Genomic DNA, 22735 nt, shown 5'->3' with positions numbered 1-22735 from the left:
GTTTAGCCTGCAAGGCAGGAACTTCCAGGTTATAAAACCTAACAAATGTAGAGGGGGAGGCCGAGCCTGCCGCCATACAAATGTCATGAATAGAAATCCCGCTGGACCAAGCCCACGACGAGGCCATGCCTCTAGTGGAATGGGCCCTGATGCCCATAGGGCACTGCAGGTGTTTGGACGCATAAGCTGCTGCGGTAGCGTCCACTATCCATCTGGACAGGCTATGTTTCGAGGCGGCGAGACCCTTGGTGCGCCCACCAAGCGAAACAAAGAGCTGCTCAGAACGCCTGAAGGCGGCGGAGCGCGTGATGTAAACTCTCAGCACCCTGAGGGGGGAGAGGAGGTTATCACTGCCCTCGCTATCGGATGCTGGCAGAGCCGATAGGGAGATGATCTGCACTCTGAAGGGAGTGCCAATCGCTGGCCCAGGGACAGTGCTGAAACGCAGCTCTGAGTCACTCTGATTCGAATGCCACCGGACGCCCAGGCTCGGTGAGGCACTCGAGCGTTCAACCAGTGTTGCAGCGGGTGCATACGCAGTAGACCCAGCTGAAGCACTGCTGCAGCTGATGCCATACAACCCAGCATCCTCTAAAATGTTTTTAGAGGTGCGGCGCTGCCCCTCTGGAAAGACGCGGCCAGGCGTTGAACACGGCGCGCGCGCTGTGTCGACAGCCGGGCCGTCATTGCTACAGAGTCCAGTTCTAAACCCAGAAAAGAGGCTGGCTGACTGGGCAGTAATGAGCTCTTGGTCCAGTTGACCGTGAGACCCAAGCTTTCCAGGTGGCTGAGAAGCACTGTTCTGTGAGAGATAAGTTCTTCCTCCGACTGTGCTAGAATCAGCCAATCGTCCAAATAGTTCAAAATTCGCATGCCCTGACCTCTCAGGGGAGCGAGAGCCATGTCCATGCACTTCGTAAATGTACGGGGTGCTAAAGACAGGCCGAACGGCAGGACGGTGTATTGATATACCTGACCGTCGAAGGCGAATCTCAAGAATGGCCTGTGACGGGGTATTATCTGAATCTGAAAGTAAGCGTCTTTCAGATCGAGGGAAATAAACCAGTCTCCCGGGCAAATCTGCGCGAGGATCTGTCTGGTTGTGAGCATTTTGAACGGTCTTTTCATAAGAGCTTTGTTCAAATATCTCAGATCTAAAATTGGTCTGAGAGCTCCGTCCTTCTTGGGCACGAGGAAGTAACGGCTGTAAAAGCCTGACTCGCTCAGAGAAGGAGGTACCGGTTCTATGGCCCCTTTGCACAGAAGTTTCACTATTTCTGCACGAAGTAGGTGTGCTACTTCCCCATTCACTCTCGTCTCGGTTCGTGCTTGAAAGCGCGGGGGGCGGCGAGCGAACTGCAATGAATAGCCCTGCTTTACTGTGCTCAGCACCCATTCTGACGCGCCTGGAATAGCTTCCCATGCTTTTGCATGTACGGCTAGGGGCGGAATGGCCTCCTAGCTTAACGTTATGTAGTTTTAAGAAATTGTTAGGTTTAGTGGTAGGAGTAGGATTAGTGGCTCAAACTATCTTTTAATGATATTGTTAATAAAGCTGCAATTTCCCTACACATATCTGTCCATTACGTTTTATCCTTTTAATATTGTCTAAATGGGTATGTTTAGGTGTGGGAGTAGGTTTAAGGGATCTTACATTTATAATCTATAAAATGGTAAAAGGGAAATTATACAGATATCTTTATGATATGAAATATTCGTAAATAGTTTACCGTACGTTTTTTAGCTGTAAAATCGTAATAATGTTACGTTTAAACGTTGCAGATATGTCCATATTATACGTTTCAGCATATATCCAAACGTACAAAAAAGTAACGTAACGTTTTCTATCTTTGAAAATTACGTATTAATACATGCGTATTAATAATGAGACCACAGGCTGTAACTTTACTGCTTTATTCTGAAACGGTATAAACCAGTTAAACCAACAGCTGGAAAGAGCTGAGAAGGAATTCAGTACATAGGCTACACCATGAACTTTATTTTAAGTGCCTGTATAGGCCTATCTGAAAACTCTTTACAAAACCATAAAGCTGTTTTACAATTTCATGATATGGAGGAGTCACATCAGTAGCTTTATACATTAAAAGGTGACTCTTTACCCAAAAAGAGATCAAGCTGTTTGTGAAACATTTTTTTTTAAAACAGCTTTATGGTTTTTAACTGGTTTATACCGTTTAAGAATAAAGCAGTAAAGTTAAGATCAAAGTCCATTTGTGTCCACAGTACATTGTTTGCAAAGGTTTGAACTTTCATGTTCATATTCATGTCATTTCACAGTTTTGCCACATTGTGTTTCAAAGCACCAAGTCACCACTTTAGTTGAGGGGCCACACACATGATGAAGTCATTGATAGATAATGCTTAGCTAATGATGACTACTGTATTTGAATGCCAACAGAATTGGTATGTTCCCTTTCGTGGTCACTCCGAGTTACGTCGGATGACGACGATTGGGGTTTCGCTTAGAAATAGGGCTGCAGCTATCGATTCTTTTTGTAATCGATTAATCTAGCACTTTATCGATCGATTAATCGAGTAATCGGATAAAAAATTAGTGTGTTTTTAAACAACCAAAACAAATAATGCATAACGAAAATGATGTGGCTGTAAAATAATCAAGCATTTGGCTTTTATTTCTAAAAAAAAAAAACAGAGCTATTTATTTCAACTCCAACATTTGGCTCCAAAACTAAGCCTATTTATTGTACTTTTTACCCATTTAGTGTTTATAAGTGCCAGTGCCAACAATTATATAACAATACAGTTAAGTCAACTTTATACTGTAAAACATGTATAACATGTAAAACTATGAATACAAACTTAAATAGTAAAGGCCATTTGGCCTTAGTTTTGTCTTCTTAATACAACATTACAAAAAAAGGATTGCACCTTCTGCAAATTACCCACCGGAGAACAAAAATAAATTAAATGAATATAAAATATCAAGCCAAACAGGTACACAATGTATACAATTTATAAAAAAATAAGTGTAGCTTTAAAAAGGGGAATGTTTTATTGCAAATATGTTAAAAAGAACAGCATTTTGTTTCTCACTTAGGCTAGTTGAAGTATATTAGCACGTTTTGTAGTATTATATTTTTTTGTTAACTGAAAATGTTCTATGCTCAATTACTTTGGTAGCCGATTATGTCTTCCCCAAAAGTACGAGTGGATTTGGAGAAGCAGGCTGGGGAGTTTCATTTTTTGTTGTTGTCTGTAACTATTTGGTAGACGTGACAAACAAGGTCTCGCAAAGACTGCAATGCAATATTTGTTCCTCCATCACGTCCCGGTGTATACAGTGAATGCATGCTGAAATTATTGTTGTGTGGCTACATAAAAGTTTGAGCATATGTGATGCATTGCCGCAATTGGTCTGACTGGCGCGTGAGAGAGACGAGGGTGCGTGTGTGTGTGTGTGTGTGTGTGTGTGTGTGTGTGTGTGAAGGGGTTGTTTTTTAGGCTATACTCTCTTGCAGTTGAACATGAATACATTTACTACTTTAAAACATCAAAGCTAAACATCATATCTAGTCAAACCGCATCACGACATTACTACATCACTACAAATACAGTATGGGATTAAAATCAGCGAACATCAATGTATAGGCTTCGGCACGGGCGGAAATATTGGCACTGGGTTAAAAAAAAATGCGGGGGACAGAATCGTTACCTTGTTTCAACGACGCTGGAAGGAAGCGATCCCAAACTTTATGGACATCTTTACTCTCCGCCATCGCGCCAACTAAATTCAAAATGTATCACGCGCTATTGTGCTTCCTGAACACTGAACAACGGCCCGTGTGAAATCAGATCCCTGCGCGTATAGTGCGCGTCATAGGAATTTAACGAGGCTTCGAGGCAGAGTTTTTGCCTCGAGGAATTTTTGTAATCGAGTAAATCGAGTAACTCGATGAATCGTTGCAGCCCTACTTAGAAAGCCTATCACCTTCGAGTATATAAAACGAGCCAAAGGCAATGAAATGCCATGGGTCTGCGGAATTTGCATAGCGTATCTCCGCCCACCGCAGGGGGTATATAAGGAAGTACGCTGGCAACATGCAGATATGTTTTCGCTTCGGAGCCGAGAACTTCTCCACTCCACACAAGCACACAAGAGTTATTCTTCTCAATCCCTTCGAGACGAGCGAACTCTCCGGTGTTGGTGTGACGGCGATTTCAGCAAGTGCACACTACCCTGCTGATCTGGTCAGTGATCTGACAGATAGTGTGATTTCTCCCTGTTCGCTTCAACATCCGCGTTTTTCCTCTCACAAAAAAAGAGCATTGCACGTGGCACGTCTTTTTAAAGATGCCTTGCCCGTGCACTTCTGGTTGTGGTCGCGATGTATTTTCTCCTGATGGGCACAATCTCTGCTTAGCGTGTTTGGAGAGGAGTGTTCAAACTGAGACCGCTGGTCCCTCTACGGAGGCCCCGTGTGTTTCGTTTGTAGCTCCAGAAGAGGATGCAATGTCGATCACTGCATCACAAGGTGGGCATGAGTCCTCGGGAAGTGAGGATTCGGCTGTGTTGCCGCCCTCGGGCGTGCCAGCATTGCCCGAGTCTGATCCCGAGCTGACTGCCATGCTTTCCCGGGCAGCCGCGGCCATTGGGCTCGAGTGGTCCCCGCCACCCGATCCAGTGCGCTCGCGGCTGGATGATTGGTTTTTGGGAGCGGCCGCTGACACTCGTCGCCGCCCAACCCCAATACCATTCTTCCCGGAAGTGCATGAGGAAGTCACGCGGTCCTGGAAGGCCCCCATGTCTTTCCGTGATCGTTCGTCAGCTTTCTCCGCCTTTCCTCCCCTCGATAAGGCTGATGCTTGTGGGTACACTGGGATTCCCCCGGTCGAACGTTCTGTCGCGATGCAGCTGTGTCCGACAAGCGCTTCATCGCGTGGTGATCCTAAGCACCCATCCAAAGCCTGTAGATTTTCGTCTACTATGGTGGCGAAGTCTTACAGAGCGGCGGGACAGGCAGCTGCCTCTTTGCATGCCATGGCCATCTTGCAGGTCTACCAGGCCAAGATGCTCCGTGACATGCACGAGGGTAGGACAGACCCAAGGCTCTTCGATGAGCTGCGCGCCGCCACCGACCTCGCTCTCCGAGCGACGAAGGTGACCGCGCGCTCCCTGGGTCTGGTGATGTCCACAGCTGTGGTCCAGGAGCGACATCTCTGGCTGAACCTGGCCGATATGCGTGAGCCTGAGCGGACTCGTCTGCTCGATGCTCCCATATCCCAGGCCGGCCTTTTCGGCGGTGCCGTCGAGGACTTTGCCCAGCAGTTCTCGACCGCCCAGAAGCAGACTGAGGCGATCAAGCACATTCTGCCCCGACGCTCCGCTGCTGCTCAGCCGTCGGCACAGAATCCTCAGCCTGCTCGCCGCCGAGGGCGCCCTCCCGTGGCTCCCGCCCCTCCCGCACGGCCCCTGCAGCAGCCTTCATCTGGGCCGCGTCGTGGAGGAAGCCGCAGGAAGGCGCCACAGCCCTCTCCGGCCCCGCGGCCCGCTAAACGCCAGGCCAAGCGGCGCCCCTGAGACGGGCTGCTCAGGATTGGCGCTCAATTCTGTTCAGGAGCTGGTAGCAGGGCCACTCCTTCCCCCGGTGGAGGGCCGGGGGAGAATCTTTTGTTCTCCACTCCCCGCTGCTCGTCCAACGACGAGCAGTACCCTAATGTGGTTAAAGACAGAATTGAATCCCCCAATCCTGAGCCGACAGAGTCCGAGGGCCGCAGTGCGCGCCACCCTCGGGTCCCGCCACTGCCGCCCTCCTCTGTCCCAGAGGTGCGGGATGACAGCACGCGCCGCCCACGGGCCACGCTCCTCTCATCCCCCTCTGTCGCCAGATCCCTGCCAGAGCACGCCCCCGTGGGACGCGTGCCCTCCCCTGGCCTCCTCTGGCAGGACGCGGTTAATGACCATGCCCCCACACAGGGCCGCTATGCCACCCTCGCCGGTGCCAGTCATTCCGCCTCGCTGCCCCACCGACGGTATGTCTGTGGTTCGTATGACCCCGCTGGTGCACTTTCTGGAGGCCTGGCTAGAGCTTCCCAGACTGTCCCGCTGGGTCGCGAGAACCATCAGATTCGGCTACGCGATTCAGTTCGCGATATCTCCTCCCCGCTTCAGGGGAGTCCGCTTCACTATGGTCGGTGGCAATGCCCCTGTCATGAGAGCGGAGGTCGCCACCCTACTGGCGAAGGGTGCGATCGAGATTGTCCCTCCAGCCGAGATGAAGTCCGGCTTCTACAGCCCTTACTTCATTGTACCCAAGAAGTCCGGTGGGTTACGGCCAATCCTCGACCTGCGCGTCTTGAACCGCTCCCTTCACAGGCTTACGAGCGAGCGCGCGCAGTCACTGCTGACTTGTCTTCGTAAGTTCGAGGACAAGAGTGCGGTTCCACTGAAACTTTTTCAGAGGCTCCTGGGGCATATGGCATCCGCAGCCGCAGTAACACCGCTGGGATTGCTTCATATGAGACCGCTTCAGCTTTGGCTTCGCGATCGAGTCCCGAGGTGGGCATGGCTACACGGCACGCTCAGAGTCCCAGTGACTCCAGCCTGCCGTCAGACCTTCACCCCGTGGACGAACCTCAAGTTTCTACGGGCCGGAGTGCCCCTAGAATGAGTTTCCCGGCATGTTGTTGTATCAACAGATGCCTCCACCACGGGCTGGGGCGCCATGTGCGGGCTCCTGGACAGGACCCCAGCGCCTTTGGCATGTCAATTGCCTCGAGTTGCTGGCTGTGCGTCTCGCCCTGCACCGCTTCCATGCGCTGCTCAAGGGTCAGCACGTACTAGTCCGATCAGACAATACCGCGACAGTAGCGTACATCAACCGTCAAGGTGGTCTACGCTCCCGCCGTATGTTGCAACTCGCCCGCCACCTCCTTATATGGAGTCAGAAGCATCTGAGGTCGCTTCGAGCCATTTATATCCCGGGAGACCTGAACCAGGCACCCGACGAGCTGTCTCGGCTTCGGCCTCTCGCTGGAGAATGGAGACTCCATCCCCAGTCGGTCCAGCTGATTTGGGATCAGTTCGGGGACACACAGGTAGACCTGTTTGCCTCCCACGACTCGTCCCATTGCGACCTGTATTATTCCCTGACCGAGGGCAGGCTCGGCACTGATGCACTGGCGCACAGCTGGCCGCGGGGCCTACGCAAGTATGCGTTTCCCCCAGTGAGCCTTCTTGCGCAGACTTTGCGCAAGATCAGGGAGGACGAGGAGCAGGTCATTTTGGTTGCCCCGTATTGGCACAACCGGACCTGGTTCTCCGAACTAGTACTCCTCGCGACAGCACCTCCCTGGCCAATTCCTCTGAGGAAGGACCTCCTTTCTCAGGGACGGGGCACCCTTTGGCACCCTCGTCCCAATCTTTGGAACCTCCACGTGTGGCTCCTGGATGGGACAAGGCAGGTTTGAGTACCCTACCACCAGCGGTGGTGGCTACCATCACTTCCGCTAGAGCATCGTCCACGAGACATGCCTATGCGTTGAAGTGGAACCTCTTCGTCAACTGGTGTTCTTCAAAACATCAAGAACCCACGAAATGCCCGATCAGTGTCGTGCTTTCTTTCCTGCAAGAAGGGTTGGAGCGAAGGCTGTCTCCCTCCACCCTGAAAGTGTATGTTGCCGCCATTGCCGCACATCACGACGCAGTTGATGGTAAGTCTCTGGGAAAGCACGACCTGATCATAAGGTTCCTGAGGGGAGAGAGGAGACTGAATCCTCCTCGTCCTCCCCTCGTACCCTCTTGGGACCTCTCAGTGGTTTTGACTGCCCTGCAGAGTGCTCCCTTTGAGCCTCTGCAATCAGTGGAGCTTAAATTCCTGTCAATGAAGACAGCGCTCCTGGTTGCATTGGCCTCCATCAAGAGGGTAGGGGACCTGCAGGCATTTTCGGTTGACGAAGCGTGCCTGGAATTCGGGCCGGCTAACTCTCACGTGATCCTGAGACCCCGGCCTGGATATGTGCCCAAGGTTCCTACCACACCCTTTCGAGACCAGGTAGTGAACCTGCAAACGCTGCCCTTGGAGGAGGCAGACCCAGCCTTGGCACTGCTCTGTCCAGTACGCGCCCTTCGTGCTTACGTAGACAGAACGCAGTGTTTCAGGACCTCAGACCAGCTCTTTGTCTGTTATGGTGGGAAGCTGAAGGGAAAGGCTCTCTCAAAGCAAAGGTTATCTCACTGGATAGTGGATACCATTGCTTTGGCATACCAGCAGCAAGGTCGTCAATGCCCCCTTGGTGTGAAAGCCCACTCCACTCGTAGTGTGGCTTCCTCTTGGGCTCTAGCGCATGGCGCCTCGCTAACAGACATTTGTAGAGCTGCAGGCTGGGCGACACCCAACACATTCGCGAGATTTTATAATCTCCGAGTAGAGCCAGTTTCTTCCCATGTACTCGCTTCAACCAGCCGGTACTAGATTCTGCTCAGGTGTCTTCGCTTGCTCGCCATTCCTCTCCACGGACGGGATACGTGCGATTATCTTCTCAGGTGAGTCTGATAAGCTCTGAGTTTCCTCCAGCACTGGTTACGTCAACGCCTGAGTTATGCCAATCTGCCATAACGCAGCTTTTGCGCTTGACTAGGTGCCTCCATGTGCATGGTCCCCCCTCTGGGCGACCCCCACATGTGTTTTCCACTGTAAGTCTCTTTTGAGCGTGTGTCTTTCCCTTGGCAAGCCACCTTGCCACCCCTGGGGTTTAAATATTCCACCTGCGGCTGGACACCCCAGTGATACCCCATATGCATCCCTCTGGCATATGTGTCTCTCAAGTCCCCCCCTTAATGGTTGGGCGTAATTGCATATTTCTCCTGAGATATGCTTCCCAGTGTACCTTGGTATTCCTGTGTTAGGTAGGACTCCTTCGTTCGTGCTAGTCTCACAACAGGGAGCTCAGACTTACGCAGGGCACTGGATGACAGCCGAGGTGGCGTGATTAGACTGGAACCCCAATGGTCGTCATCCGACGTAACTCGGAGTGACCACGAAAGGGAACGTCTCGGTTACGGATGTAACCCTTGTTCCCTGAGTAGGGAACGGAGACGTTACGTCTTCCTGCCACTTCCGCTGTATCGCTGAAAAACGCCTGGGTCCAGTCTCGACTCCTCAGCGAAGACATATCTGCATGTTGCCAGCGTACTTCCTTATATACCCCCTGCGGTGGGCGGAGATACGTTATGCAAATTCCGCAGACCCATGGCATTTCATTGCCATTGGCTCGTTTTATATACTCGAAGGTGATAGGCTTTCTAAGCGAAACCCAATCGTTGTCATCCGACGTAACGTCTCCGTTCCCTACTCAGGGAACGAGGGTTACATCCGTAACCGAGACGTTATGTGCTGTGATTGGCCAATTTTGGGGTCTGGCCATTTACCTGCAGGCTATGAAGAAGACATGAACATGCTTGGAAACTCAGATCATAATTCAGAAAAAAAGTTCTCACATGAATTGATATACTGTTCTAGCCTGTATGCATGCATTAGATAATGTGGATTTTTGTACATTCCTTTAATAATTCGAAGAGTAGTCTTGCATGCATGAATTAATACTTTTTTATACATGAATTCATGATGATTCATGTACCATAACCATAGCTTTATCCACAATGGGTGGTAAAGACCTATTTTTTTTTTTTTTGTGAACAAAGAAAACATCATGATCATGCATAATAAATCATAATTCATGATGATGTACTCCTCTTAGTTAATGTTTTAAAGTGTTGTTCATCCATGAAGTCATGACTGAAAAACGTTGAACTCGTGTAAGTTCCTGATGATTCATGAGATATTAATGCATGAATGAATGCATATTTCATGCATGAATTTATACATGAATTCATGATAATTCATGTACCCTTACCGTAAAGTGTTACCGTGGACTTTTATAAAGATCCATTTGGCCATTCAATTTTAAATGCATCATTATTCATTAATATGAGGAAAGTCTCTGCATGAAAGACCCGCGACTGCAGATCAATGTGCTTCTGCATTTTATCTTCGATATGGTAGGAAATTAAATTAAATTAAATTAAATTAAATTAAATATGGAGGATTTTAACTGTGACGAGATGACTGACAGGCCCGTTTGCGTGACAGGATGCGACAGAGAGCAATCTAAAACGCAATTTTATGACGTGATAGTATGTCCCAAAGCTTGTCTACTTTTTGCAACACAATCAAAAGTTTCTACTTTTTCTTCACAAAAAGAGTACATACTTTTAGGGCGTAATATAAGTAGGCGAATTGAGACGCAGCAATAGGGAATCTTGACAATGTGAACGGTTTGCTGCCATCTTTGCTCATTAGTTCCAGATATTTTTTGGGATTTGCCATGAGATAAATGGTATAGTTTTCATATATCCTGTCATTTACACAATTTTATTTGAAATATACATTTTTATATACGAAGATGAATGATTATTGAGTAATGGACAAAACAGAAATTTGAAATAATGTCATTTCATTTGGTATATTTTAACTCTTCATTTTTAATGAGTGCTTGTCATTTGTTGCCTTGTGATGATGTGGGAGGGTCAGAGAAGAGTATAAAGACTATTTAAAATCCTAACTAGACTTAATAAAACAGCATTTTATAGGTTCTGTTTTCTGAGACAGGCAGGATGGATTTATCTTCACAAGAATACGATCCCACTGAGTTTTGTTTTCCTGCAGTGAACAACTCTTGTGTTATCCACTTCAATACCCTACGAGAATAACCATCCCTGTTGCATGGGTCATGGTGATGATAAGTTGGAGCATGGCTGCATTATATTCATATGGTTTAGTGTACTCGAAAACTAATGTGGAAGGATTGGAGGAATTTATTGTATCCATATACTGTATGGGAAGTTGCAGTCTGCTTTTCAATGCATTCTCGTCCATTTTGGACACGTTACTAACTTTTTTCTTGCCTTGTTCTGTCATGGTTGGACTGTATGCAAGAATTTTCGTAACTGCAAGAAAGCACATTAGAACAATTGGTGATGCAAACCAGCATGAAAATGAAAGCACATTTAAGAGCTCTCGACGATCTGAGCGTAAAGCAGCAAAAACTCTCGGTGTGGTCGTGGGTGCCTTTATTATTTGCTGGCTGCCATTTTTTATTAACTCTATGCTTGATCCCTACATCAACTTTTCCACCCCAGCTGCTCTTTTTGAAGTATTTGGCTGGTTATGTTACATTAACTCAACCATAAATCCCATCATATATGGCCTTTTCTACCCATGGTTTAGAAAAACCCTTTCTCTCATTATAACAATGAGAATATTTGCACCAAACTCATCTGATATCACTGTTTTCACTGTTTGATTTCGATTTCTGATCTCACTGTGCAGCACACTGATGCTTCCTTTTGCAGATCACATAAAAGACAGTGTAAAATCAGATGTTTATTCTGTGATAAATTAAAGGGTGATCTAAAATCAGATCTCTGGCACACTTACAGTGTCTTACGTATTATGCATGACATTAAATACAAATTGCATTAAATCAAGATACTGTATAGGAAGTTGCAGTCCACTTTTCAGTAAACTGTGGTTAGTCTTAGACACATTACAAACTTTTTTCTTACCTTGTTCTGTCATAGTTGGACTGTGTGTAAGGATTTAGTTGCAAAAAACATGTAAGAACAATCGGTCAGGCAAAACATCATGAAAATGAGAATGTGTTTAAAAGCTCTCAACGATCTGAGCGTAAAGCAGCAAAAACTCTCTGTGTGGTCGTGGGTGCCTTTATTATTTGCTCTATGATGAATCCCTACATCAACTTTTCCACCCCATTTGCTCTTTTTGAAGCGTTTGTCTGGTTAGGTTACATTAACTCAACCATAAACTCCATCATATATGTGTTTTTTTATACCCATGGTTTATAAAAACCCTTTTTCTCATTATAACAATGAGACTATTTGAACCAAACTTGTCTGATATCAATGTTTTCACTGTTTGACTTTATTTAATTGCGATCTGACCTCACATATATAAAGACCACTGTAAAATACAATGTGTTTCATCTGTTAAAAATATCAAAACAGTGGCCTGTATAAAAATTCTATCTTTAAAAAAACAAAAAAACAAGCAAAAGCAGTCCACCCATCTTAGTTTAGTACATTGTGAAGCAGACGTGACTATTTTAAACATAAACTGTACATAAATACCAGGTCCAAAACCAGCCCACTCGTTTAGTAGGCCTGTATGAGCAAACATTAGGAAATCCTCACACATTTATAAACAGTATAAGTATGTGGCTGTGAAAGCAGAGTTGTGAGTAGATTAGTTTTCCTGTTCGGCCTGATGATGTTTAATGTCCCCGACAACCTCTGTACAATCCCATTTAGACACTTGTTAGCTACCACCTTTTACAAGACAAGGTACAGCTTTTTTTCTTTCTTTTTTAAATCCCTAGACAGTATTACCGCTGCATTTTATTTGATAGAATAAAACGTGAAAAAATGAACTTGTGTTCACCACAGATCTTATTTCAAGCACCAAAAAAAAAAAAAAAAAAAATTGACTTCAGGAGGACAATGGAACCAGAAGTGCTAAAATGCTAACTCGTTTCTGGGTTTTTGCCTACAAAAATACATCATCCCTGCACCACCCTTTTATTTATGACATAAATAAATATTGCATCTGGAATGCTGATAAAAAAATAAATAATAATAATAATTATCACATGAAAATTTTTTAAAGAACATCAGGAGGAATGTTGAAATATACAGTAGGCTAAAACTTACCTAAATGTATCATGGTAATAGTCATGTTATAAACAGAGGTGGGTAGAGTATCCAAAAACTGTACTCAAGTAAAAGTACAAGTACTTATAGAAATATTTACTCAAAGTAAAAGTAAAAGTAAAAGTAATAATCTTAATAGTTACTTGAGTAAGAGTAAAAAAGTATCCAATGAAAAAACTACTCAAGTAGCGAGTTACTAGTTACTTCGGATCATATAGGCCTATATATATATATATATATATATATATATATATATATATATATATTAGGGATGCACCGATCCACATTTTTTCACTTCCGATCCGATCCCGATACCTGAATTTGGATATCGGCCGATACCGATACTATTCCGATACCAGAGCTGTGTTTGCTTTAATATTATTATTATCATTATTGTTTATTTTATATGATTCTGAAATAAACTTCTCTCAACAGGCAAGTATGAATGATATGTTATGTACGTATGTATGCATGCATGCATGTATGTCCCAAAAGGCAACTTGAGGTAAGTATAAGCTCAGAAAAGTAAGTCAGAAAAACAGGAAATCCTGTTAACAGGAAAAATCCCATTCTGAAAACAAATATGGTTTCAAATTGATTGTCATGTCAATATTTATTACATTCCCAAAATGTCAAATACTTGCGTCTTGAAGTGCAAGTGTAAACATCTTACACACACACTATCTGAAGGGTGATCCTCGCTCCAATGCAGTAAATGCTCGATCAACATCAGCATCGTGCAAACAGACAAGCAGATTTCGCCTCAGACGCGCGTCAATTTCACTTCAAACTTTTGCTTTTTACGCACGTCAATTTTTCTCTGGACGCGCGAATGGATTCAAAATATTCAAGCGTCCATCTAGACGCGAGACGCGAATTTGACGCGCTATTCGCGTTTGGTGTGAACGCACAGTAACGTGGTGCTTTTTTAAATGTTTGATTGCGTTCGTTGTGTTGTACGACGCGAGGGAGCTTCAAAGGGCTCTGAATTACAGCTTTGCAAACATAGCATTTTGCTGTCTTGCTCTGCGGTGTTTCCAGTGTGAAGTATATCCACACACAGCGGACGTTGTTGGCTAGCCGCAAACTGCGGAATGGATTTCCTGAGCGGGAGCGTGTCTCATAACTCTGTGTCTCATTGAGCCGCGCCTCCGTTCAGGAAATCCATTCCACAGTTTGCAGCCAGCTAGCAGACTCGCCGGCGGGAATCACTTTTGGAGTCTTTTCAGCAGACGTAAAAGCGAGCGCAGACATGACTCATGGATATCGGATATCTCGGCAGGTTGGATCGGGAAAATCCGATACGTGAATTACGCTGGTATCGGGTCCGATACCGATACTGGATCGGATCGGCCCCATCCCTAATATATATATATATATATATATATGAAGACTTCTGAAATTTTCTTCTAAAACAAGCATTTTTATCAAGCTTGTATATTTAAGTTCCGTAATTTCACTTTAATGACAATTAATAGGTACTTTTCATTCCCATTTAAGTGAAATAACTGAACATAAACATACAAACTTGATAAAAATGCTCTTTTAGAAGAAAATTTCAGACGGTACTTAGTCTTTTGCATCTGAACTCTTCATATAAAATGATATTATTTAGATCTTTTTATTTTATTTAAATTACTATTACTATCATAAGTAGATAGGCTATCTTTGCAACAAAAACAGAAGAGACAAGCATTATTTCTGCCATCTGTAGCCCGAAAATCATTGCCTGTCCTTTGGTTTGTATAATAGTACAGTAACTTATACAACTACATTTGGATTATTAGACAATGTCGAAATAAAGTGAATCTGCAGAGTTTTGCATTCAAAGGCATGTAATTGACACAGAGAAGAGAGAGTTAAAACTCTTCACATGTGCTCGCACTCATGACTGCTACTGAACATCTGAACACAAAAAAACTAACAAAAGTACACCGACGGATCTTCTTCTGTCCCATACAGAAAAAAAAATATTGAAATATATTTTAAAGTGTCAAAAATAAATGTGGCATATATTCCAAATACACTGAAATATATTTGCTTTGTTGTTCACTTATATTTATCATTTTGAAATATTTTCTGAAATATAACAAAAATATATGATGTTAAGTGTTAAATATATTTACATTTATAACATGTAATGTAAAATATATGACAAAATATATGGTCATAAAATGTTTAGCTTGCTAAAGAAGGGTCGAAAATGTATTTTGATCATAGTAATTCCTCTACCTTTTCCCCTATACACAACAGTAGGCTACCATATTTGAGTAGTACCGTATTATGACACACTGCTATAATAAATACTGTACTTACATTTAAATGACTGCAATGTAAAATGACAGATAGTTGCTTTCCTAGGACTATTAGGCCATATTAGGTGGCACGTACCTAACACTAAGTGCAATTATTAGATTTATTGTTGTGTTTTATTGACATCTTTCCTGAAGTCATTTAAATATTGAAAATATGCACAATATTTATGATGCAAGTATAAAAGTGACACTCCAACAGTGAAGTACACTTAAACAATAGATAGAACTCAGTGTCTAACACTGCATACACACACTATTAAATAACTGTATTCAATTCTGTAAAAATAGGGCGAAAAACTCTGCATTCTGTGTGTTATTTCCTACATAAAATTGTCATTTTAGGCCAATAAAGTCAGTAAAGGGGCAGCCGTGGCCTACTGGTTGGCTTCGGGCTTGTAACCGAAGGGTTGCCGGTTCGATCCCCGACCAATAGGAAAAATGTGGGCGGGGGAAGTGGTAGAGCGTGGTCTATCTAAAAAAAATTAACTGAAAATGTGTTGTTTGTTTGTGAAAATGTGAACTTTTTAAATTTCAAAATATATTTCAAATTAAACAATTTGCAAAAGTTAAAACATATATGAACATATATGTAAACATATATGGAAATATATTTATTGGGCCAATATCAAATATTTGCATATATTCCAAAAATATATTTTGAAAATACATTTCAAATATATTTCTTTTGTGTATGGGGTCTGTTCTCCAAAATATAATCAAATGTATATTTCTGCAAGCATGTTTAAACTGGTTAACTGTGTCTACGGCAGGCAAAGGCATTCGTTTTCAAGTCGATTTCGCACACCACTGCGCAACAATAGGCCTACACACAAACTACCGCGGGATGGCGGGTGTTCATAAACTGTGAACAATGGTAGCTTATTTAATGTATATGTATATGTCCAAAAAACTCTCACTTGACTGTACCGTAGGTCCACGGCCACTTTCTTTAACGCTCTTGATGTTCTTAAATATTCCTGTTACGACTCAGAGTCGAATGTGAATTGAAATCGCTTTAGACGATTCAGTGCGTGCAGGAACTGAACAGATCATTCAAACTGATTCGCGAACCGATTTAGACACAAGCGTGCCGCACAAGCCCTGAAAAGTGAAGCCAAAACGTCTCGATCGCCCCCCGGTGACTGGTCCTAGTATAGGTCATAAGCCCCGCCTCCCCATGTCATTCAACGGGACGTGAGCCCAACTAAACAATTAAATTACACTTCAAATATCTTTTTTCCAAAGGTGGTTTCTTTCATTTGCTGTCGTTTTTATCACTCTGATGTAAGTTCAAGTGTCTGTTTCAAAAATAAGTTGGTTTTTAGTTAGTTACGTGATGCGGTGGTGTAACGTCATGATTGACAGCTGTGATTGACAGGTTCTCGAGCGAAGTAGTCACTGAAGCACCAACGGACATTTTTTTCGGGATCTTCGGAGGACTGAGTAGATTGTATTTACTTTATTTTAACAAGCCTCTTGTCGTACTGCAATCAATTTTTTAAAAAGTGTGCAGAATCCACTCTCCCTGAGTGCATTCTGCGAGAGTGAGGGCGGAGCGTTGATTTCGCGGCTTTACTTCCTGCTCACTACTGCGCAGGTCTGGTCCCGAGATCGCTACTGCGCAGACTCAAGTTCCAATATGTCAGCGCCATATCGGGACTCTGGCGGCTTCAGTTCTCATCAATGGAAGAGAGCGAAGGGGCGTCGTCCATCTTTTTTTACAGTCTATGTTTAGACAGAACTGCCAACTTGTTTGATGAAGTCTTTGAACAGAATCGACTCAAAAGAGTGATTCATGTGAATTGAGCATCACTCAAGTCCAGAAAAAAGATACAGCGCGCTTGGAATAAACTACGCATTTAACACATATTGCATAAAAATAAAGTAACGAGAGGAACGTCGCCCAACATAACGAAGTAAAAGTACAGTTTTTTCATTAGAAATGTAGGCTACTCGAGTTAAAGTAAAAGTACCCACATTCAAATCTACTCTTAAAAGTAACATTTTTCAAAAAAAATAGTCAAGTAAATGTAACGAAGTAAATGTACTTCATTACTACCCACCTCTGGTCGTAAATAGTAATGTACCAAATAACAGGGTTCTAAAGTTTACACAAGTTAAGATATTTATTTTCTTGAATTTTTTTACAAGTACTGTACCTGATAAACATACAAAGGAATTGATATTAAATCAAATAGTTTGGAATTTTATTTAGACCCAAGCTTGTGAATTATTATTGAATCGAAGCGTGGAATTGTCAATACTTGTCATAAACCTTATTCATCTCAATGGTAGTAATTCTACATGTGTCATGCTCTGGCTAGAGCAGGCAGAGCAGAGACCACCACAGCGGAGGAGACAGGACTGAAGACCCCCACAACAGAGCAGGCGGAGCTGAAGACCACCGTGGAGCATGGAACCATGAAGGTACTGGCCATGCTGGATACCATAGCAAAACTGAAACCGATCATAGAGAGATTATTTACAGCCTCAGTTGCCATAACAGGGAGCTCAGTTGGTTCAAAATCAGCCTCTGTGGCCGTGACTGGGCAGACAAAGGGTTTAAGAACGGCCTTCTTGGCCAATACTGGACAGGCAGAGAGTTCATAGATGGCCTCCTTGGCAATAACAGAGACTCTGGAGTGGTAGCAATGACGTGAAGAGACGAGACTATGGTGTGGCGGCCATGATGCGAAGACAAGAAACTCTGGCTGGCGGCCATGACGTGAAGAGACGAGACTCTGGTGTTGCGGCCATGACGTGAAGAGACGAGACTCTGGCTGGCGGCCATGATGTGAAGAGACGAGACTATGGTGTGGTGGCCATGATGTGACGAGACGAGACTCTGGTGGCCATGACGTGAAGAGACGAGACTCTGGCGGCCATGACGTGAAGAGACGAGACTCTGGCGGCCATGACGTGAAGAGACTCTGGTGTGGCGGCCATGACGTGAAAAGACGAGACTCTGGTGTGGCGCCCATTACGTGAAGAGACGAGACTCTGGTGTGGCGGCCATGACGTGAAGAGACAAGACTCTGGTGTGGCGGCCATGATGTGATGAGACGAGACGAGACTCTGACATGGCGCCATGACATGACGTGATGAGACTCTGGTGTGGCAGCCATGACGTGACGAGACGAGACTCTGGCGTGGTGGCCATGACGTGACGAGACTCTGGCATGACTGCCATGACGTGACGAGATTTTAATATCCCACTAATATCCTGGTGATGTCTCTGGCTTCACACCTTGTCGTTAATTTCAACCATTAATAGTAATGTGCCAACTGACAGGGTTATAAAGTTTACACAAGAGATTTCTTTTCTTGAAAAAAAATGTCAAGTACTTTACCTTATATATATTTCCAAAGGAACTGATATAAAATCAAATAGTTTGGAATTTGATTAAATCCCAATCTTGTGGATTATAATTGAATCGAATCATGGTATTGTCAATACTTGCCCTAAACCTTATTCATCTCACTGGTAGTAATACTACGTGTGTCACTCTCTGGCTAGAGCAGGCGGAGCAGAAGACCACCACAGCAAAGCAGACAGGACTGAAGACCCCCACAGTGGAGCAGACGGAAATGAAGACCCCCTTGGCGGAGCAGGCGAAGCTGAAGACCAATGGGAGCCAGTGATCCTGAAAACAGTGGAGCATGGAACTATGACGGTACTGGTCATGCTGGATACCGTGGCAAATTGAAACAGCAAAGAGAGATTATTTACAGCCTCAATGGCCATAACAGGGAGCTCAGAAAGTTCAAAATCGGCCTCTGTGGCCATGACTGGAAGCTCAGAAAGTTCAGAATCAGCTTCCATGGCCATGACTGGGCAGACAATAGGGTGACCAGACGTCCCGAAAAATTCGGGACAGTCCCGAAGTCGAAGCTGTTGTCCCGAATCCTGAATCCGGCCCTAATTGTCCCGAAAATTATACTAAAGCAAATTCTTGAGTAGTTATTGTCTGATAAAACATTAAAAACTGTCCGTGGAAGTTGAGTCGTCCTGCAGCCAGCCCCAGCCGGCTGCTCATTGGCTGCAGCATCTTTCTTTTTCTTTTTTTGAAGTTCTACAAAGATACCGTAGGCGCGAATTTAAATGCATTGATAAGCGAGCGCAAGTTGCCGCAGCCGCGAGTACAGTGAAAGTGCAGGCAGCCAGTCGTAAAGAAGTGATTGATTGGTCGCGGCACTGTGTGCAAAAAAATACTTCGGGCTAATGTCTGATGTTGGGTTACACAAAGCAAATCATCTACACAATTATTTACTTTTCTTATTTAACGACCGACAATTTCATCATTATAATAATTTTGGCATAAGGCTTATTAGTGTTAGGCTATAGGGATAGTTCACCCAAAAATGAAAATTTTGTCATCATTTATTCACCCTCAAGTTGTTCCAAACCTTTATGAATTTCGTTCTTCTGATGAACACAAAAGAAGACATCTTGGATATTGAGAAGCACCCAAGATTCCCTATGTTTGGTTGTTTGGGGATGTTTTGGGGTAGTCCTACTATGATATTAGACTACATAGCCTATAATAAAATGAATTTTCAAACCTGAACCAACATATTTTTATTCAAAGATCAACAGTCTGTCATTAATCTTTAGTCTGCCACAAAAAAACAACAACATTAAAATCATGAACTCAAATGTCATTGTGACCAAAAAAAAGACTGTTGTAACAGTGCGTAAATCAGACATTTCAGGCTATATAGCCGGGCTATTCAATTGGCGGCCAAATGCGGCCCGCCAATCATCTCCATCCGGCCCGACGGCACCAACCTCCCTCCTCCTCTTTTCCTGGCGGTGCGGCAAATTTAGTTTGATACTTGCTCCGATTGACCTGAGAAACGTTTTACGTGCGAATATTTCAGCAGTTATTATATGTGTCCCGAATTTATGTCGACTGAACCAGCGATACCAATCGTTCGTGAATGAATCATTCTTTTGGTTCAATTATTTCTAAACGCGCTTGCATAACTGTGCGTTCACACCGCCGCCGGCGAGAGCGTCAAAGTGGCCGGCCAGTAACGGTCTAAAACTATTCGGATTCATTCGGACTTCTCCGTCGCTGAATCATCTGAAGCGGTTTCTCGGTCAGTAGGCTACAGTAACAACAAATAGTTGCGTTTACTCCCGGTCCCGGGCACTATTATTAAACAGAGTTGCGACAACCAGTGGGAAGCGTTTCAGTTTGACAGAAACCTCTCTGTTACAAACCACAAATCACTCGATGATTTAACTAGTATTAAATTTTAACTAGTATTAAATCGGATGAAACCTCAACATTCCCAACAAGACTGATGAGGAAAGCAGGAGAAACATTGTGGCATGAACGAAATTAGAACACTTTAAATCCCCTAATCACCCTTACAAACATTTACCATGAATGTACTGTAGTAATTTACCATGGTTGGGCAGAAATGTGCAATATTTATATTGAATACTATGTAGTAATAAATAAATATAGTATATATATATATATATATATATATATATATATATATATATATAACTATAATATTATACAGTATAATAGTAAATATAGTGATTTATATTGCATTAGATTTATTAGGTGGGTAGAGGAATATATAATTAATGTTTGTTATGAAATTATGTCAGTTTCTTTGTAAAGGTGTGTATAGTTTTTAACTTGTGTTTCAGCATTTTTTATACAGTGGGAGGGAGTAGCCTGTGGTTATCAAGTCTCACTGTCAGAATATTTTCAATTTTATTATAAATAAAATAATTATTATTTCTCACCAACAGCTATGAGTTTGTATAATTAATTTATTTGTTCCAAGGAAAATAGTTGTACACAGCTGTAAATTATCAAGTTTTTATTTGTTATGGTTTTATCTGCATACTGTTGGGTACCACATTTCCAAGTAAATACCATACTTTTTTAGGGTTACTTTAACTTATTTATTGAAAATGTTGTTTCAATAAATAAGCTAAACCCCCAAACCAACCCACCGGCCCACCTCAACTTTTCGATTTGATAATCCGGCCCTCGATTGAAGCTAATTGAATAGCCCTGCTATAAAGCCTTGTCTGTGAAACCGGGGGATATAATTTTAAGTGCAATATTACTTTTTTTTTAATCAACATGACACAATATAAGATTGATACATAAAAATAGATTGTAGTAGTTGTATGGTAATTGTAAACTCTCATGACTGTAGAATGCTTAACATTCTTGGTCACTCCCATAAACGACACCTGTCATTGGACTTATATAAGCAAACTGGCAGTGAAATCATCTTTAGGATTTTGGATCTGCAGCCATATCACATAGGCATTGAAGTTTAAAGCAGTGAAGACTTTCTCCATGGAATATCTTGAGCATCACTGCTTTCCCTCCTGGAATACAAGCTGCTCTCTGGACTTTCATTTGAATTATGTCAATGTATTGTTTTTCTTGTACATATCTACAATCTCTGTGTTGACGGTGTGTGGAAACCTACTTGTCATCATCTCTATAACAGTTTTCAAGCAGCTTCACACACCGACCAACCTCCTCATCCTCTCACTGGCCGTATCTGACTTCTTGGTGGGAATTTGTGTGATGCCTGTTGAAAGCGTCAGGAGCATTAACTCGTGTTTTTATATGGGAAAGTCGCACTGTCGTATCTTTCATATAATTTTTTCCACTCTTGTGTCTGTGTCCCTCATGAACATCATTCTTGTGGCTGTTGATCGTTATTTTGCTGTGTGTGATCCACTCCTGTATATGTCCAAAATGACAATGAGAAAAACACTGATCTGCATAAGTTTAGGATGGACTGGATCCATCTTTTATAATCTTGTAACAGTGAATTTTGGAAACTTAAACCTGACAAGGACAACTGTGATCTGTTTTAGAGAATGTGCAGTGGCTATCAGCAACGCCTGGGGTTCAGCCGACTTGATAGTGAGCTTCATTACTCCGTGTATAGTGATGTTTATCCTGTATGTAAGAATTCTCGCAGTGGCCTTGAGACAAGCAAAATCCATCTCCAAATTTACAAAGAAAAGAGTCTCTCAGAAAAATCTAAAATCCTCCAGGAAATCAGAGGTGAAGGCAACAAAAACATTGAGCACAATTGTCTTTGTGTATTTCATTTGCTGGGTTCCCTGGTATATAGGTATGCTTAATATGAAACAATTTCAAAAGTCAGTGAGCGTCTCTGCTGTAGTGTGTTTATTTTACACTAATTCATGCATTAATCCATTTATATATGCAATATCTTACCCCTGGTTCAAAAGGTCAGTGAAGCTTATTGTTAGCCTAAAAATACTGCAGACAGCAACTAACCAGTTTAACTTGTTTCCTGAAGACTGTTAATCTGAAAATGCATGTATTTAATATACAAATACAAAATATGTTTGCATTGGTGATCAAAAAATTATCTTCAATCTTTATATATCCTTAATTCTTTTTGTTTAGAATGACAATTCGCAAAAATAGAAGACATTATAATTAGGAGATATTAGAGTGTGAAGAGTACTGTAACTGTCTTTGTGAATTTTAATGATGAATAGCCTAATTAACACATGTGGAAATAACATCATAATAAAATCTGGTTCTTATTTGCTAACTAGTTTGCCCACAAAAAACACACACACACACACACACACACACACACACACACACACACACACACA

At 43.2% G+C, this 22735-nt stretch overlaps 2 protein-coding genes across 2 annotated transcripts; both read left to right on the top strand.

The window, feature by feature from the left end:
- Positions 1 to 4966: 4966 nt before the first annotated feature.
- LOC311305612 (trace amine-associated receptor 13c-like) lies at positions 4967 to 11343 on the top strand (the record flags this gene model as incomplete). Its single annotated transcript, XM_084433417.1, has 2 exons — positions 4967 to 5088; positions 10707 to 11343. 2 exons carry the CDS (start codon positions 4967 to 4969, stop codon positions 11341 to 11343), a joined length of 759 nt encoding a protein of 252 aa, XP_084289543.1.
- A 10076-nt stretch (positions 11344 to 21419) lies between these two features.
- LOC311304433 (trace amine-associated receptor 13c-like) lies at positions 21420 to 22415 on the top strand (the record flags this gene model as incomplete). Its single annotated transcript, XM_084431428.1, has 1 exon — positions 21420 to 22415. The coding sequence occupies one exon, from the start codon at positions 21420 to 21422 to the stop codon at positions 22413 to 22415; it is 996 nt and encodes a 331-aa protein (XP_084287554.1).
- Between the last annotated feature and the right edge of the window lie 320 nt (positions 22416 to 22735).

Source organism: Rutilus rutilus (genome assembly GCF_951802725.1).
Source record: "Rutilus rutilus genome assembly, chromosome: 15".
In the NCBI taxonomy this organism is placed as follows: domain Eukaryota; kingdom Metazoa; phylum Chordata; class Actinopteri; order Cypriniformes; family Leuciscidae; genus Rutilus; species Rutilus rutilus.
Note: the sequence above shows the minus strand (reverse complement) of the source record. Positions and strands in the feature narration are given on the sequence as shown.